The following is a 20,357-nucleotide window of genomic DNA, read 5'->3' as shown; positions in this document are numbered from 1 at the left end:
GTTGTTAGTGTACCGCAAAATTAAAGGAAAAATCGTCATTGTTGTTGGTGCGGACTGGATATACGGTAGATCTGAGTTACTGAATGGGTCTTGTTCCAAACTGTTTACTTTGATGACAGTCCGTAAAAAATAACTTATCAAATGAAATAATTATGTTAAAGTGTTTTCCCCAGCAAGTAGCAAAAAAAGACGTGCCTAATTCCGTAATACAATCCAATGCGTTTTGTTGGATGCAAATAAGACTCCAAGGGTTAGTGGTGTCCTTTTGAGGAAAATAATACACATTTGCCCATTCATCCAGAAACATTCTGTTTTTGAATTTAATCTTACTTGTTGTCTTGCCCCTGATTTCCACAGTTCTCTTCATATATGTACAGAAACAACAAATTTGATTGGCTTGAATAAAATATGTTGATGCATAGGTTAACCAAAACAATTCAATCTTCTTTGCTCTGGAAGAGACTCTACAACATTCCTTAGCTGCTGCCCAAAAGCTCTTATTGGTGGTCGCTATCGTTGGCACCACGAGCAAGTGCTGAAAGCAATTGCTGAGATCTTCGCCTCAGCCCCCAACATCAGCAAACGGTGCTCCAAAGAAAGCAGTCCTTGTCATCAAAGATAGAGATAAACCATGTCACCATCTAAAAAAAAAGGCCTTCCTCCACATGGCATCTGACTAGCAGTTGCATGATGATATGGGAAAGCAGCTGTAGATTTCTCCACAACTCTGTCCGGATGTGATCATTACGTGTGAAGCTATAAAACACCTGATCAAACTGGAACTTATGGTGTCCTGGGAAGATTGTATTGAGATAGCCAATAAGAGGAAACGTACCAAGTACCAGGAATTAATGGAGGAGTGCAGAAAAGGAGCCCATAGAAATCGGCTGCAGGGGTTTTTCGGGACCCCAGCTGTGCAAAGTCCTAAATCGCTTGTGCATTATAGGGACGGCAAAAAAGACGGCCATCATAGCTGCTATCAAAGCAATGGGAGGTAAGTTGAGACTTGATCAAGCCCGGCTGGGTCGCCTGGGTGAGCGTGTATGATGTTGAGAGGATGCATCGCAGTGCATCCATTAAATGTGTCTTGAATAGAAAACCTGCATGCCAATTTAAGATGTACGGACAGCTGCTCTGAGAAACCAAGCTTGTGTTTAGTCTGCGGTGGTGGTAGTGCTTCCTCACTTGGTGATGTCACAAAGTGAGGACCCAGTCATTATCTTGGCAGTGCTGATGCTTGGAAAAGAGTAGGAAATGTTCCAAGATGAGTAAACTGAAGAAAACATTTGAACATGTCCAAAAGCTCAGAGCGGGCCGTAAATATTCTTCCACATTCGTAGTCCTTTAGTGAGCTTTAGCGAGTGTAATGATATTTTTTCTACATTGGTGTATTTTGAATGATGGGCATTCTGACAAACTAAATTGACATCGGCAATTGCAGATGTGAGCCCTAGTAAAAACGCATCAAGTGTGACCGTAGCATTTGTCTTTGGTTTTGAAACTTTCTATCACCAGCTGTGCTAACTTTGGTTAGCCATTCTAGGCATCTAGACATTAGATTGGAGCATTTGTTCTGCATTCTATGTTATTTCTACTGTAGTTATTCGTTGTTTATTCTCTCTTACAAATCAATCCCCTTTTTTGGGGGGGGAAATTCAGTTGCGTTCTGAAGTCGTTACGTTACGATTATTCATTTAATTTGCCTTGATGGACTGCTGATCACAGTGAAGTCCAGGCTTTTGCCACAAAGAGACTTCTCACGCTGTAATTACAAGAATGAGGGACATTTCATTTTGATTAGCAAAAAAAGCTTTTATTCACAAACTCCCATCCATAATTAATCATTAAATCATAGGAGAGTGAGTGAGACTGATAGATAGGGAGGCCAAGTGAAAGGAAGATGGGGGATGGATGGTGGGGGGGGTGAATGCAATAGCAATAGACAGAAAAGGAAAAGCCACATAATTATCTGCACAAGTTCAACATCCCTAGTAAATCCACTGAGCCGTCTGACATGGCTAATTAAAGGAGCAATCAAAGGTCCACCTCTCGAGATTTTGAAAGGGAAAAAATGAAGAGAGGATACGTGCTGAAGAAATAGAAAGAATGCTTATTAGGGAGAAGCGAGAAAGTGATCGTTGTTATCATTTCTTATGTCAAATGTCATATTCTTTCCGAGATGAGGTTTTTATATTCAATCTGTTTTGGTTTTTTTTTTCTCAATGCTTGTATCTGGCCCTATCACACTGATCATTTCTGACCTTCATCTGTAAAGAGCGAATCGCAACGATTTACAGCATCAAGGAAATAACCAGCATGTCAACCAATGGTATTACATTACTCATATCTGATTGGCTAAAAAGATGGCTTGTCTGATGGGTTTCAAGGCCAATATCAATGGCCAATATCAGCTGATATAACCAGCAGTCAGCAGTTGTCCTCTCACTGAATTAGATTTGAGGTTTCTCTTCATCAAGTGCCCAAAAAATCAAACACATTTTTTTCCCGCCACTCTGAGACAAAGTTTGCCTTTCGTCATCATATTTTGAGTGTCATATATTACATTTTACCAAGCCTCTCCAGCACGCCCGCAACCCTCGTGAGGATAAGCATTTCGGAGAATGAATGAATATACATTTTTTAAATGATGTGCTCTTCTGAAAGTCAACATACTTCATGGTGTTGTTACATCATTTCATGTTGAATGCGAGAACATGTCTTCCTCCGTACCACCTACCTTAGTTCAAGGTTACGGGTGTATCTTCATTTACCTTACCAAGCTCTCTTGCTGTTCCATGTTACATTCACATTTGACGCAATCAAAATAACCTAGGCCAGAAATTTTAGATTTGAAAGATTTAGAAGCTTTAGTGCTCATATAGGTTGTCCAGGTAATTTGCCAGATACAGTATATAGGGAAGACTTTGTAGGGTGGTTATGTACTACTCACCAGATCTACTCTATACCACATTACACTCCTCCCAGGTTGTTGTATTTATTTGTAGTTGTTTCCTTTCTTCTAGACCGCTGACTTGACCCCGAGGGGGATAGAGTTCAAGTTATTGTGGACTAGATTATACTGGGTCATCCACTGTCAGCAGAAAAAAAGCTGAGAGCAGGACACTGACCCCCCCTGGCCCACGCTTATTTCGTGTTTGTGTTTTTCCAACCCCCTCTGAGTTGTGTGCACCTCAATCGGCAAACTGCAATATTTATTGTTATTACCTTTTCTTTTCTTTTCACTTTCATAGTTTAGAGTAAACTTGAAATACCAGTAACGTGGATTTCCATCACCAGTTAATGTGATGTTACCTTAGCTATGTTCTGTAAACTTAACTTGGTTGTTTGTCTATATGTGCCCCGTGATTGACTGGCAATAGGTTCAGGGTGAACCCCACTTTTTACCCAAAGTTAGCTGAGAATTCACCCGTGACCCTGAGCAATATAAGTAGTAAGAAATGTGACATAAAAGAATGGACTTTTAAACGTATACCATTTTCTCGACATTAGCTTTTGATTGCTCTTGTTAATTAGCGAGAAGCTGACAAAACGTCATCCCCTGTCTTTCAATTCACCATTTGAGCAAATACCTGAATGTATATATATTTGAATAATACAACATCAATAACAATCAAATCAATATTAGGAGATTGAAGCCATAAGGGACTTTTAAACACACTCGTGTCATTGAATCAAAGTGAAAGCAGAAGGCCCTCTGTCAGCCTGTGCCCTCCTTGTCTTCTGTTTGTTCGTCCTTTGGGGTTGAGTGAGTCGCCATCTCGCTGCCCTGTCCACTTGGTGTCAATCTGGCTTCTGTATAATTGCTTGTTTTTTGGTCGACCGGACTGTCCTCAGTGGTTGATTCATGGCGTTTGTAAAGGGGACAGTAGCGGTTATCCCTACCAGACAAAGTACAGCCTTCACTAGCTGGACCTCAGCTGACCCTCTACATTTTACACCGCCCCACACACACACCAATACATAAAAAAAAGAAAACACATGCAGGTCTTGTGGGTGTGGAGAGGTAAATCTGTTAAGGTCACCAAATACACTGCTTGACCAAAGAATCATAATAAAGACATGCATGACTGAGGAGTTGTTCTGTTCATGCAGTCAGCACACGCAAAAATTGTATACATTAATAAGAGCTCTATCAAATATACTTCCTTTACAAAAAATAATGCAGAATTTTCACTTCTAAAAGGGTATAGATACTAGATAGGTGGATAGTCGATGGATAGATGTCACAATACTATTGTTCTTTGGTGACCTAGATGCACCAACAACTGACAGTTAATCAGCTTAACAGTTTCACCTTCAAAATAACCTGCACCAGTGACACGCATTTACACCCCTTCTCTCTAACCCTCCCACCTATCCACCCAAATAACAGCCATATGTGTGTAAGGTTCAAAGGTCTCCATCTTGCTCTTTTTAACCACGCTGCCTTTATATCTATAATTGAAGGTAATCGCTTGATAAACTGATTGAGTTCTGTGTCACTCCACTCTGGCCTTTCATGGTGCTGCTGCTATTGACCTTGTAACAGATTTTGATCATGTTTTGTTGTCCTCTTGTGTGTTATAGTTTGATACAGTATGCTTGTGTTTATTACGAAAATTGACTATTTAGCTTTATTTATTCATTTATTTATTTTTCTGCGTGTTTTGGACGTGCTCAAGACCAGGGTGGATTAACCTCAACTTTGCTCTGAGTGTGTGTGTGTATGTGTGTGTGTGTGCGTGTGTGTGTGTCACAGCAAGTGTAATTGGTTGTGTTTGCATGCACTGGTGTCTTAGTGTTAAGGTTAATTTCTGTAACTGCTGGTAAGTGCTGTCTGACCACTCCCTTGGTAGCCTCTCTGAGCTTAAGTAATGCCACTTAGAGGCCTCGGGCCCTCGCTTCTGGCCAACCCATTGATCCAGTGATCAATAGTTGCATCTGGAGCATACACCGAACAAGGATGCTAACACACCAACTGCTGTTAGACTCGGCACTCTGCGTAACGCACGCATGGAAAAAAAAACAACATACATTACCACTTGAAGGGTACCAGAAGCAAGCAATTAATGTTCCCCGTAGGTACCGTGTTTTCGTCAACAATGACGATGACAAAATGATTTTGTTGACGCCCGTTTTTGTCGATGACAACTAAACAGTGACAGACCAAATATGGCTCATTGATGACAAAATTATGATGAGTTTTTAAGCTCGATTTAAAAGTATTTATTTTTTATTGGTATGTTTTGAATCTAATCCCCCATTCATAGTCACTCTGATACCACTGGTCAACAAATATTTTAGTGCCAAGAGAATTTTTACAGTTTTGATAATGCTGAATCCAAAAATGACAGTTTTATCTCAATTGGATCTATCTAAATTTTGAGATTTTTTTTTGTTTAAAAAATGGCTAAAATTAGCATATTTTGGCATTTGTTTTCCCTTTAATCCATAACTTTGAAGCCAAAGTATGTTTCTTTTCACGCAATACAGTACCCTTTCATTTTTTATCCAATATCATGAAAGACAGCAAGCATTATCCCAGAGAGCCTTTTCATGCAAATTGTGTGAAAATCATGTAAAAATTCTGAAAATCTGTCAGAAGAAGCATTAGAGAATAAACAAGAAGCATTTCTGATGTCCCCAAATGAATTATAAATCAATTAGTTGACAAATATCAAAATTATAAAAAATAGAGCACATTCAAATAAATGGATGCCATCTCTAGACTTAGGAGCCCAGAATTACTTAAAATCCATTAAACTATATCTCTGCCACTCGAAAAAAAAAAAAAAAACGATTAACCAGTAAAACAAAGAATGCCAACAAATCAGAGAACTATGTTGTACATAAGTACAGAGGAAGAGAAAACAACTTTTTAAGAGTGATTTTGGAAGTGGGGCAGACTGAGAAAAAATAAATTGGCTCCCAAAAACAACACTGCACATCGGTTGTAAAAAAAAAAAAAAGTATCGCCATTGAGCCAAAAATCTTAACAATGTTATAACGATTCTAATTATTGATCCCAGTGCCCCAGTAACACTTACCCTAGATATTTTTGTTATCAAACCTCTAAATGACATCACAATCTCAGCTTCTGCTTTTCTTCTTGTTTATTTCACTCCTCTCAGCAATCCTCCATCTTATTTCACATCTCAGTAAATGAAGTAGCCTTCTTGACTTTCTCTCTCATCCCTTCTAGTACTTCCTTTTAAAGAAATGAGTCACGTAGAACACTCAGAACACATATTAAACAGGCATCAACCTCTCGCCAGGGCCAAATCACGCTGCTCAAATGTTGTTCTTCCACCGGGAGTGCAGGACAGCACAAGAGATGGGATGTGCAACATTAACTTGATTCACGGCTGCGACGACTGAGTGACACTCCATAAACCTCAGCAGGCCGCCACTGGGACCTGCCAACAGCACCCCATGGCTAATGTGACACACACTAGCAACGCATAGCCTCACCACCCCCATGGCACAACATAAGTACGCCCACAACCACATACAGGGACATCTTGTACTAATAGAAACGGGAATGGACTAATATCCATCTGTCTGAACATTTTGCAGTTTGTGGATAGTAATGTGAGATTGATAGTCATAAACAAATGAAATACTGGAGAGAGAAAAAAAAATGAGCATGGCTATATATTGAAAGGTCTCTGTTGGGTATGGCGATCGTTCTGGGGTATCCTCATCAAACAATCCATTTGCAGATAGCGCATTGACATTGGCAAGTCAGACTCTTACATGGCATTCTGTACAGTCCATGAAAGTATATAGGTACAGATGCCGAAAATGCAAAAATAAACAAATATGCATTTAAACGCACATAACATGACAAAAGAAAATTAAATACGTTTCTGTTCAAGCTCACCTAAAATAAGACAATTACGTTTTCGGGAGCAGTCGTGCTGGAAAAGAGAAGAGCATAGAGTTCAAAATGCCTTCAACTCAGATGAAGAATTAAGAGTCACAGCGATGGATGAAAAAAATTGAGGGAAATAGGAGAGAGAAATTGTTTCCAGTTTTGGGGTTGTATTGGGTTTTATCTTAAATTGATCCTATCACACACCCCTTGCCAAAAAACAATGGAAAGCACTTCCACATCAGGTGGTGCTGGTAGCTTGCAATGACTACAAGCATGTACTCCTATTTTACAGGCAGTGCTTTGTTGTTGTCAATGGTAACACTTGTTCCTCTTTGTTTTTCTGTTTGGAATCATACACTTATTACTGCCAAACAGCTTCTTAGGCTCTTTCTGGTATCGGTAACCTCCTTCAGATACATACCACCGTCTATAATCTGAGACAGAGTTTTATGTAAAAGGGCAAACAAATCATTGAAAATGTCAACCAAATCGTCCACTCTTCAGCATGTAAGTAGGTCTCTTGATCAGATTTATAAATAGTATGACACGGTATATAACGCTCTCCAGACATTTGCCAAGAGTCTTAATATTTTTTCTTGTCGCAAGGAATATATTCAAAATTCCTTTGCCAGAAGAAAAGTTCTGGCAACTGTTTGGAGAGCTTTTGCAACCCTGGACAAAACCTGACAAAAACGCAACATTTACGAGCTTTACAAATGTTCGACTCACTCGGGATACAAGCTATCCAACTGAAACGCTCAACAGACTACTTTTCTTGTTGTTCAAAATGTCTTTACAACAAGAACGGACCACTGCTAATCTCTTTGCCAACACACAAACGTTCACCCACGTTTTTGTTAGTCAATAGACTTCATGTTCCTGTCATCAAGGTGTCTCTATTATTCAGAGGAAAAAAAATGCCTCCAATAATGCGACGTAACAAAAATTTAGATAAGAAACATGAAATTAAATTACCAACTGCTAATCTATTACACTCAGTTATATAGTCAGTATTGTGTCTTCATTGAACAAACAAACATGCGAAACATGCAAACACAAAGATGATTATGTGTTCATTGAAGTCAGATTGTCTTTCCGTTCTAGAAGATTATTCCAATTAGTTATTGTTTTGTCATGATGCAGCATTTTAGTCATTGCATTCCAAAGCAAAGGCGCATTTGCAGAAACAAATCTGACTTTGTGATCACATTGTCACCTTTGGTGCTGGACATGAAATGTCTGGGAGAGATAAGTTATATCAGTGATGGATGATTTTTTCCCTCCATACACTCTGAGATCTTTGTGATGTCATCTGAGCATTAAATCCTGGACCTCTAAAATGTCAACGTCACCTAAGCCATACATAAAAATACATGAAAACTATATCTTTTTCCTTTAAAAAAAAAAGTCTTCCAAGCTTTTTTCTTTCATTTTTCCTCAGAGTCTGTAATAACAACAGGTAAAATGTGCATTTCAAATAAGTAAATTAGAAGTTTTACCACCATTCACACTTCAGTACGATTAGTCCTACTAGTTACCGTTTTTTCATGGAAAACATTAGTCTTTGTGTCATAGCCAGACGTTGCTCATTGTTCAAACAATGGCATTTTAGCACTATTCCTATCACCTTGGTTACACCATGGCAACCTGTGATCCAAGAGGGCACCACGTGGCTCAATTAGTACCAGATGTCTCTTTCTGCATTTTTCTGGCAGCCTTCTATCTCTCCATTCTGTGTCATATCAAGCAAAAAGTCACACAAATATGTAAAAGTGACATGTCACTATTTGAAACTGCCCCTCCCCTCTGGACTGTATGCTGATCATTCATTTCTACTTGCTCCCTTTGTTTGTTTTGTTTTGTTTTAGACATGCAATGAAGTTCCGCCACGCTAATATCCCCCTCTGCTATCGATTGAAATTGAGGTCAAACTGCCTTCAGGCTCGCATTGTGGCCATCACTGTTAAGCAGTTTGTTAGTTTGATTTGGTCATGTGACATATGCAATGAGAGCCGTAGGGCAGTTTCACGTCAATTTTAGTCGGCCTCAGAGGGCTAGCCCCCTGAGATGGATTGAAAAATCTGCTTAATTCTTCTTCCACAAACACATATAGAGTAGTGGGAGAACATGCAACATATACTTGCTTGTTTGACTTATTTTGATCGGGGAACGAAGTAAATGTCACAAGGCAACGTGGTGCTAATGTGTGCCTCCCTTTTTGTCCTCAGGTATCGTGTCCAAAGCTTTTGAGTGCCGTCTTAAAGGCCAGGGAGCATCTTTTGTGGAGACAGAGATTGTGGAGACTTCTGTAGAGAGGAAGCTCAGTGATGAAGGAGCTGTCCAGCAGGTCATCATCATCCAAGGCTACGGCGATGGAGATGTGGGCGTCGAGCAAACCCTGGAGGAGTCTGCTGCCGCCACCCTGCAGACTCTGGCTATGGCAGGCCAGGTGACAGAGGTGCTCCACATTACAGAAGATGGAGAAGTGATCGCTTCAGGCAGTGAGGTGACGTCCTCAGGGGCCCAGCTTGCCAGAGGGAGCGCCCAATATGTGGTGCTGTCAGCAGGGGAGGCTGTGAATGAGCTGCAGGACGCAGCTCAAAAAGCAGACGAAGCCTGTGCAGCTGCAGGAAAAGGTCACGTCCTGTCCGAGTCGTCCACTGCTCTGGATGCCCTGCTCAGCGTTGTGAGCGAGATGGGCCAACAGGAGAAAATGCAGGAAGAGGCGTCAGCCGTTCACGAGGCCGTGTCCTCGGAGACGGCCGAGCCGGCGCAAGGTGAAGCGCAGCCTGTGATCAAGCAGGAGGAGGAGGTGCACATCATTAACCAGACGGGCCAGGAAGAGATGCAGAATCTGCTGCAGCTAGCAGCCTCGAGGATGATAAAAGAAGGTCTCACCCAGGTCATTGTCAACGATGAGGGCACCCACTACATCGTTACGGAGCTGGACAACTGCACCCTACAGGTGGAGGGAGGTGTGTATGAAGAGGCTGCAGCAGGCGAAACCGAAGAGCAGCAGGCCGAGGGCCGTCACAATGACGCCCCGTAATTGGAGAAGCATTATTTTGTCTTGGCCAGCAAATAAAATTTAGTTTTTCATCACCACGACTCAACCTATCATTGAGTAAACAACAAAGGAAAGAGGATTTTTTGTATACCGTAATTTTCGGACTATAAGTCGCGTTTTTTTTTTTTTTCATGGTTTGGGTGGAGGGGCGACTTATAATGAGGAGCGACTTATGTGAATTTTTTCAAAAATTAAAAAAAAAAAAAAATGAAACCGCGATAAACAAACCGCGATGTAGCAAGGGATTACTGTAATTTGAATTTCAAGTGACGTCAGCAGCGCGTCGCAGCGCGGCGCAGCGCGGCGCAGCGCGGCGTGGCGCGGTGGTTGTTTACAAAAAGGACAAAGATTGATCACGGGATGACGAAGGGCCCCACGCACTACCGGCATCATTAGCGGCTTTGTTTCTAAGTGACACGGAGGACGAAGAGTTTGAAGGATTTAAGGATTTGGAGTGACACAGAAGGTTTGAAAAACTATTATGGCTTTTACGCACGCCCGGTCCTACTCTACGGAGCTCTCTTTCACCTCCGTGGATAGAAGTCAGGGGCCGGCGCTCGGCCGGGTGGCTGTCCGGGGACGATGGATGGGGCTCGGTCATGGCTTTTACGCACGCCCGGTCCTATCCTATGGATCTCTCTTCCACCTCCGTGGCTGGAAGTCCACGCTGCCACATGCCTGGAAGTTTGTTTTGTTAAATAAAGAGCCGTTTACCAAACTCACATCTTTCCTTGTACTTTGTTAACGCTACAGTATAGTTATATCCTAGATCTGTTGAATAACGACGAGGCTGACGTCAGGGCGCACGCACGGCGTTGTTGACAAAGGACGAGGAATCTGATCGATGGACTTAATGATTTAGAGTGACACAGATGGTTTGATAATATTATTGCTTGTATAATAGTTATTTGATATCTAATTTATATATCGTTATATGGGCCTGTGGAATGGTTTGAAGTGCAAGCGCCGTCAGCGGCGCGCACCCATTGTTGACAAAGGACGATCGATGGATTTAATGAATTGGAGTGACACAAATGGTTTTATAAACGTGTTATTTATGTAATAGTTTTTTTTAATAACTTTGAATGTTACGTCAGGCCCGTTCTCAGCTCTTCATTTGTGTTTATGTCACGTTAGCATACCTATCGTTTAGCCTGTTGTTGCTGGTTCATGTCTGTTCTTGGTGTTGGATTTTGTCGAGTAAATTTCCCCCCAAAATGCGACTTATACTCCGGAGCGACTTATATAGGTTTTTTTTTCACGTTATTGTGCATTTTATGGCTAATGTGACCTATATTCCGGAGCGACTTATAGTCCGAAAGTTACGGTAATTGGGTGAATTTAAATTTTTCGCCGCCACCCATACAAAGCTTAATGTCATGCCACATTTCTGAAAATTGCTTTTGCATTTATTATCACATATTGTATTTGGTCATCAGCGGGGTGTCCATATGTAATCTGCTTGTTAGTGTTGCAGTGCATTGTTGTTTCCCTCCATTATCCTTTTGTATAACATAACTTCAAGCCTTTGTCTTTTTTTTCTTCTCCTTTTTATACTTATCAGCATACAATTAGCGACGAACCACTGTTTTGCATAGTTAAAACCTTATTGTCGGTTTATGCATTGCTGAGGCTCTATGTTGGCTACATTATGCAGACGGTTGGAAGGCCGCTGCTTATTTGTGATCTCTCTGTGTTCTAAATTCATTTTAATTTTTAACAATAAACATTCGAGCCACTTTGAACAAGTGCATCCATAGGATTTCATTGTTGCCCTGACACTTTATTGTAGCGTGCGCTGTGATTGTCATGTCATTTCAGCATCAATACGGCAATTACGTTCACAGCACTGCGCCGTCCAGTGAGAAACCTCCATGCACATACATGCATTTACTGATAGCTCCCATCATGCTTTGTGATCACTAACACAGTCATTATCATCACCATTATCATTATCACCACAATGATCACCCTAATCGCCATCCTCTCTTCCTTTCCCCCCATCAGGCCTATTCCCTTCATTGCGTGTAATACACTCATCGTTTCCCCCCTCGATGCAGTATTTGGCACTGGAGGGAGAATCAATATTCATTTAGGCCGCTACACAGGCCTGTAGTTTCTGATGGAGTGAGTGGGAGAGCAGTATGACGGCTGTGAGCACAATGGCTGACCGCTAAAAGTAGAGGGAGAAAGCACTCAAACACTACGAGGGCATCAAAAGATCATCCCTTTAACACCAACACACACACACACTGAGCGAATGAGGAGGTGGGCAGAGAGAAAGTGGTGGACGAGTGGGCAGGAGAAATGAGAGGATTTCAGATGGATGTTGAGAGAGGTGAAGCCACAGAGAAGTGGAAGAGCAGTAAAGCCCACAAACACACACGCGGAGCCTGCAATTTCACAAAACACCTGTCTGCTTTTTCAACCTGTCTCCTGTTCTCACGCTCATACAGCATTTCATAAAGTCATACTTTATATTATTTTTTTCCCCTCGCCCTCCTCTTTCAGCAAAGACCCTGCGCATTTAACAGAGGTCATGCACATCCAATGTTTTAACAGCCACTGAGTGGAGGAATCACATTTGAATGCTCAACATTTACACAATGTTGGATTGGTATAAAGCACTCAAGTTTGTGACTTTTAGTCCGCAAAGGTTGACCATATACATAAGATCTGAATTGAAAAGGATTGCAAGTTCAAAACAGATAAGTCAGTTCAATTTTATTTTTAAAGTATTTTAGCAACTCGCTGAGGTTCAGATGACAAAAAAATCAGTTGAGAAATATGATTATTGATAATATTCCTGAGAAAGTGTACGAGCATTATTATTATGTAAAGGGGAATATTATCAGTACATACCGTACTTTACGGAGCACTTCTTCCCATGTTTGGAGTTTGAACCCTGCAGCCTTTAATGCGATGTGGTTAATGTATGAATTTTTATTGACAAGCATCATCTTGCCAGTAAATTTAGCATTTCTGTGTGGCAATCAAAGCAGAACTTAGTAAAACAGGTTTTATGCCCTCCGCTGCAAACTTTGCTGATGATCTTGCTCTAAATATGGACGCCTGTCTGTTCATCTACACAGTTATTATTCTCCACGTCTGACTGAGTGATTGTGTGCTGTATTGTATGCATATCCACCTTCTCTCCCTGTCTATATCTCCGTAATCAGTGCAGGATGTCTCGTTATTAACTGCAGCAGACCACTTGTGTGACATGGAGGAGGGAGAAATTAGCAGCTGTCACCCAGTGATGAGTTAATTTCCTGACAGGCTTTCGGCTGCAAATGACCAGACGGCTGATGGAAACCTGCCGCTGAAGTTTAATTGGAGAGCAGGAAAGGGCAGCGGGGGACAAGGGGGGTCGGGGAATGAGAGACGAGCGTGACAAAGTACAGACGATGCTGCAAATGATGCACGGTAAAAGTATTTTGTTCAAGGATGACTAATCAGGAAGCGACTCTTTTGTTGGAACGTACTTTGCTGTTCTCTGCAAATGTAAGCCACAAAAACACTGTTGTGAAAGATGTTGAAGTGTAAAAGCTTTTTTTTCTCAATGAGTTCCACATCCAGAAGATCCAGTCATGCAATTCCCACAATGCCCGAGAACATTTTTGTTTCCTTACCCTGCTTCTGTACGATGGGCATTACAACCAATTGTTTGATCTACCTGGTCTCATCCATAATCTTATCTTTAATACTCTTATTTTTAAAACCTTGGGTTGGGTAGTACTATGGTAATTATGGAGTATTTTTTCTCAACTTTTTTGGGGGAAGTTTTATTCAGCTTATCTTGAGCAAGATACAAGAGCTTTGCTGTTCAGTTGAAGTTTTCTGTTCTGTTTTTTACATAGGATGAACAATACAGCAATCCCTCGTTTATTGCAGGAGGTGCGGTCGAGATCTACCCGCAATGAACGAAGACTCGCAAAATCGAAACAATATTTCTATTTATACACCGATGTCATGAAACGTCCATCAAAGTGTTTCTTGTTGGCCGCTAGGGGACATGGGTGTATTGCAAGTCAATTGGGGAGTGGTTTTATTGCCTAGCTTTGCAAAGTGTGCACCTTCAGAATTACCACGCTACACTAACCCAGGGGACATCATGCACAGCGAAACCAAAATGAGTCACGCATGAATCTCCTGTTGCATTGTGGTCCAGTACACAATATTAAAGCCTTTTAAATCCTCCCCAATAATTTTACACTGAATAAACCTTTCCCATTCCCTTAATTACCATTCCCACACTGTATTGTACCTTTACAGTAAATAAAAGAACAATCGCGTGATATTGTTACGTGTACCGACTCCTTCTGCACCAATTGGTGCACTTGAACTCAGTTAGGTCCACAGTGACGCACATTGCTCAGAGGCACGCCCCGCCCAATCAGGGCTCATTGCCATTGTCCCAACTCCTATCCGCATGTATTTGAATGCCGCTCTCCCGTCATTTATAAACTCGCATAAGTAGCACATTCGTGAAAGGTGAAGCACGAAGTGGTGAGGGATCACTGTATTGTTGTTGTTTTTTTTAATACTTTACTTTGAGACTCATCTTTTAAGCATTTGCCTTGCTTTCTTACAGTGTATATAAGTCAAAATGACACAATTTTGGGAAAATAAGTTATTTTAGTTCAACATGTCAATGGGGCCCCGAGTAGCAACAAGAGAAAAGTAAATTGCTGTGGTTGCATTTTTATCCTGATTTTAATCCCCTGACTTGTAACCTCCCTCCCACATTTTGACTGGAATCAATTATATTGTTTTTTCCCATAACCCATATAAATCATCATTTCTGTCAGTGTGATATAAAATGACCACTTATGTGTGGAAAAAACTAGAATTGTCCTTCTGAAATTAAATCTAATTTGAACTGGTATACAAGCACAAGCAAAACCAAAGAGCTAATTTTCGACTTCAAGAGAAGCAGGACCACCTCTAAGCCAGTTTCACAAAGTCATCAAAGTGATACATTGACAATTCATGGTTAAGGTCTAATTCAGCCTCCCAATTTGGAGCCGGGCAGCAGAGGGACATAGTGGTTAGCACATCTGCCTAATAGTCAAGACATTGTGGGTTTGAATTCTTCCTGTGTTTCATCTGCATCATTTCTCCATTTTTGTTATTTTTGAATACATTTTCAAAGTAGACTTTATTTCTATTTAGAATACGTATCTGTATCCAGATGATTTTATTTTGTGCAACCACTATTGAAATAAAGTGAGTCAATAAAACACCTTTTTTTTTCCCAATGTACTTGGGCTTTTTCCCATGGGGCACGGAGGACTGACATACAAACATTTACTGTTGCTCCTCTTGACGCGTGTGTTTGAAGAAAGCTTTTTGTTTTAAATAAATAAATAAAAAAAACTTTTATCTTGAGGAATAATACTTTTTTTGAGACTTGTTTGTATTTATTACTTACAGACGCAAGAACAGTAACCATACCAAAATAAACTACAGAAAAAAACAATAACCACAGTATAAAGTTTCAATTTCAAACAAATATGTAATGGGAAGAAAGGAAAGGTATGAATAATGAAAACATGATTATGGTTTCAGGCCAATGTCCCTCTCATATTTAAATTGAGAGGGGGAGCCTCACCTAGCACTGGTCCAAAGACCTCTCCCAACCTCCCCTGGATTCACCCGCCTCTCCTCATCACCACAGGTCCCGTGTCACATACCTCACCTGCTCAATTCATTATTTGTAAAATAGATATACATAACTGTTGAAATGGGAATTCTTTATTTCACTGAAATATGTAGATTTAAGTGTGTATGTGATACATGAAAAACATTTTGTTGTTTTGTTTGTCTTTTGACTTTTTTCTTCCCTGAACTAGTATGACCTTGAACAAGAACAAGCAACCAGTCAAGGCCGCACATTGGGGTGTAAACAGGCCTCGGAGCAAGGTTAGTAACGTTCATGAAAATTAACCAACTAAGTAAAACTAAAACATTTTCGTTGACAAAAATAAAATAATAACAAAAATGCTTAAAGCAACAACAACGTAAACTAACTTACATATTACCTTTATAAAATGAATTGGAATCATCAGAAAAATGTCCCTTGTTTTTATCTTTTTCAATTAACATCACACATGAGTTTTTGGGATTCATTTTAAATGTGAGAATTATAGTTTTATTTACTCTATTACACAAAACTAAATGACTTTTTTATTCTGCAATCATAATACAGTCAATATATTTAAAAATGATAATACTTAACTAATAAAAGCAAAACTAAAATGAAGCATTTTGGAGGAGGGCAAATGAAAACAAATTAAAACTAACAAACCCATTCTAAAAACTAATCAAAAGAAACTCAAAATGAAATTAAAACAGTAACTATAATGAAATATCCAAAACAATTATGAACCACCAGCAACCGTCATGAAGATGGACTATGACTGAAGATAGGTTCGGAATATGACTGAATAATATTGAGCCGGACCGAAGCCTGACTGATTGAACATGAGCACAACAGCTTTCTCAGTTTTTGCCTAATTACATTATTGAACTAATAAAACTGTATGATGTACATGGCAGCCCCAAAAAAGCAGGCCCAGTGCACAATTTGGGCGAAATTTCCTGAAGGAAAGGTGATGTCAAAGACAAATGTCATCTGGGAAACCTGCAGGCCCAACAAAGTAGCCACCAAACCTCAAGACTATCTTAAGTGCACAGCGTAGGCTGCAATCTCGGCCAGAGGCATCATCGCATCAATGTTCCTTGAAGAATTGAGCGCAATAGCGACAGTCACCACAGAAAGATAGACTGCCGCGCCTCAAGAAATTCTGAATGGTGGTCATCTCAAGCGCATGCTTTAAAATGAAGAAGGAAAAGCCAATGACTATTTTTTTTAATACGATGTTCTCAGCACAAAGTATTTATAACTACAGTCGCTACCAAATAAAATAAATAAATAATCCCTATCAAAAGTTGGGGCCCATTTTTTTTTAGTGGAGGGGAAAGGGTCAATTACGAGTTTATGAGGAGATTAAAGTGAGCTAATAGAATTTGTAAACTGTTACGAAAAGACAACAAAGAGTGTTCCGGAACTTTCCATCACACGATCCACGAACATATCCACCTTGCCTGACACCGTTCTCCTTTCTCAGCTTCTATTCTTTTTTTAGGCATCCTGCTGTTTCAGCTTCCGTTCCCTGTTGGTGCAAAGTTAGCTCTCTGCAGGTAGGAGCAGGTAGCCTGAAGCATTGTATAGAAATCAATGTTGACAAATCTTATGCAAGCAAATGCACTTGGTGTTACCTACCACTGGTGCATTGTATATAAAAGTTAGTTTATTACTGACTGTCATATTGTTGTGCCGGTATTTTAATCCCTGTCAATTATGGGCCTCAATAATTATCCTTCTCATTCTCCCATTTTCAGTGCCACTGGGTGGAATACTATAAATCCAATCTGGCCATGGTGGAAATGTTCCATGTCATGACAATGAGGCACTCTAAAGTGGCCATGCCAGTGAACTATCCAAACAAGCGGGATATTGACCCACCGAGACCGGACACCTATCGTTTGACAGGATTTCCACGAGTGAGTACGACATAGTCCTTTTCACTGGTTCGCAATTGTTAGCACGTCCGCCTCACAGTTCAGAGGGTGCAGGTTCGATGATGTGGAGTTTGCATGTTTTCCACATGGATGGATGGAACTTTCAATTGGCCGCCAACCAGTTCAAGGTGCACCTTTCTGCCCATGACCATCTTGAGGATAAAGTCCTTCAGATAATTGATGGATGGCTTTTCAAAAACCTAGAATATATTCAGAAACAAATCTATAATTTCACTTTACAGGAACTAGAAATTTACTCTGAGTTGTCCGTCAAGCTGTGTTTATGTCTGTATGCCCTGCAACTGTCCACCCGTGCAGTGTTCCACATCGTTTTAAAAAGGTGTAAAGGTAGAATGTAGCAAGAGAGATTGAATATACAAGTGTACAAAATGTCTTCTGTTTTCTCAATATAGTTTAAAGAATGTCCTTTTCATAGCTTGGTTGTAGGAATATGCATATTCCCAGTCAAACAAGTGCAGTGAAAACATCTGTATAGCTTATTTCTGTTTCGAGAGTGCAGTACAATGATGGGTGACATACACACATACTCACACACACACACACACACACACACACACACGTACACACATACTCACACACACACACATACACACGAAACACTAAGTTGCTCTCCCTCCTGCAGGCAACTCTCATCACTCTCCCGGGGACAAGTGAGAGGGACGGCAGTGAGAATGGTGTGGTGGTGTGGGGTTCTCTTTCGCTCTGTTTCTCGGAGTATGATAAATATAGCAATTGTGTTTAGTCGCCATCAATAGAAAACACATCAGCCTGGGGATCATTTCCTTAATGTCTCCGCTATTAGTTTTTGGCTTCCCTTTGGCAGTATTAGCATGCCAGCTATGATATGCTCTACTTGCGTGCGTGCATATGTGTGTGTTTGTGTGCATGTGTGTGTGTGTGCATGAGTGTGTGTGTCCAAGTGTGCATGTGTGCATGTCCTGGAGGCTTCAGGTACAACTCTATTAAACTCCATTTGCTTGTTTATTTGCTGTCCGATACGGCACATGCCAGCACATGATTTCAAAATGATGTGTACAAACTAATGCCAGATACAAGAAAAAATGCTTTTTGTATTTGAGGGCTTGAGAGCAGTTGAAGCCAAGGTTCACTTCTAGTTCTCTGCTTCCCTGGGAGTTATTATGGGAAAGGACTAAGAGGGGGTGATGTTGTATGGGCCCTGCATGGCTCTTCTGGCTCTCTTATTTCTTCTATGTGGTTCTGCATTTGTTTCTTTGATCATGTTAATCCCTGTCTAGAGCCCCCTCCCCCATCGTTGGTCTGCATAGCATACACACAAATTGACAGCCCACTCTACCAACCGCCACTACCCACCACCTTCTAAACTGGCAAACATCCTCTGCTCCTTCATAGGGAAGCTTTCTTTTACACCCCAAAAAGAATTTAAAGCCACAGAGGAAGTAACTTGTGTCCCATTCAAAGTCGGCAGTATTAAATTAAATACAAAGTCTGATTGGAAATGGGCCTGATTAGCTCACATTCCTAAAACAGTTACGTAAGTTTCAGTTAAAGCGCTGTGGAAAGAGAAGATGGTTCGCCAAATTCACTAATACACTAAACGAGAGGTGAAAATGAAAATTCACGCATTTTCTACTCCAAACGCAGTCCATGTTCTGTCGCCAAATTGCCAGGTGCGCCGGAACACCCAGCGAGGCACAACACGGTCTCAAACATGGTAAACTGGACAGAAATGAAGCTGCGCCTGTTTTTACAACGAGCGCAAGGGCACCAGTCTATGAAAATAGGGCCCTGAGTGTTGAATGAAGGGAATGTAAATGATAAAGAAATGAATGAATAATTCATCTCTTGCTAATGACTCCTCTTCGTTGTCAAACACTGGCACAATGGCACCTCATCCCAAACTTAATTCTTTCTGAGACTGTTTGCAAATTGATATGTTCACAAACCAAAACAATTGTTCCTATTAATTATCTGCTTAACCAGATCAAAAACATTCTCCTAATTCTTATCTTTAGCTATTATTTCCTTCTTTTTTTTAATTTTGGGCAGTTTGATGTTCTTCAAATCTTTTCTCTGACAGACTAAAAAAAAAAATTGTTATTCTTTGTTGTAAGTTGATCGGCGTTTTTGTTTGCTTTTATGTTAGTAAAAGTAAAACAGTATGTAGGGGTTTACTATACAAATAATACTATTTATGGAGCATTGGTCATGTGCGATTTCTTCTTCCTAGGGACAACTGCCCCAAAACAAAATCAGTACAAAATCAGATACAGTGCAAGGTCTGTACTTCAAAACATATAGATTCTATCTATCGGCAACTACAAGTCCAGCACTGACACATCTAAAAATATATTGTGTTTTGGCATAACAAATTTTGCTTTGGTTCCTGACCCTAAGTTTGGAAAAGGCTACTTGAAACTAATTTGAAACAGAGTGCTCTGAAAGCAATCATAGTGTACTTCGAAATCGAAATAGTCATTGTTTGATGTTCTAAAGATGTCAGCTAACGTCACGTCCTAGTTGACTTGCCTGAGTTCCATGCAGCCAGGTCCCACTCAGAGAAAGTATGAATGGTGATCTGTCTCTATACATCTTGTGATTGAGTAGTAACTTTTTTTCCCCTCAAAGTTAGCTGAGATAGGCTCAAGTTCCCTTAAGAAGAATAAACAACAGAGCAAATAGATTGATGGAATTTCAAGTTTAAATCTAACTCCTGCCATTAGAGAAGCTCATGTTTTATCACACAGTGGCAATACTGCATATAGACTGAGAGAAGGTGGCACTTTACCTTATGCCAACACTCCGCCCCTCTTGTTTCAATAGCAG

General features: G+C 40.5%; 1 protein-coding gene and 1 long non-coding RNA gene across 2 annotated transcripts in view; both read left to right on the top strand.

Moving 5' to 3' along the window:
• Positions 1 to 11,692, top strand: part of LOC148392320 (zinc finger protein 407-like) — a 117,123-nt gene extending 105,431 nt beyond the window's left edge. Inside the window, exon 10 of the mRNA XM_088387686.1 lies at positions 9,106 to 11,692. Coding sequence (XP_088243812.1) covers positions 9,106 to 9,926 — 821 coding nt within the window. The 3' untranslated portion in view covers positions 9,927 to 11,692. The remainder of the gene's footprint in view (positions 1 to 9,105) is intronic.
• Positions 11,693 to 15,816: 4,124 nt separating this feature from the next.
• Positions 15,817 to 17,602, top strand: LOC148392319 (uncharacterized). The gene is made up of 3 exons (XR_015860715.1): positions 15,817 to 15,869; positions 17,096 to 17,150; positions 17,352 to 17,602. It is a non-coding gene; the product is annotated as an uncharacterized LOC148392319 (long non-coding RNA).
• The last annotated feature ends 2,755 nt before the right edge of the window (positions 17,603 to 20,357 follow it).

Source organism: Syngnathus floridae, chromosome 10 (assembly GCF_059516105.1).
Source record: "Syngnathus floridae isolate MCC-2025c chromosome 10, RoL_Sflo_1.0, whole genome shotgun sequence".
Taxonomy (NCBI): domain Eukaryota; kingdom Metazoa; phylum Chordata; class Actinopteri; order Syngnathiformes; family Syngnathidae; genus Syngnathus; species Syngnathus floridae.
Note: the sequence above shows the minus strand (reverse complement) of the source record. Positions and strands in the feature narration are given on the sequence as shown.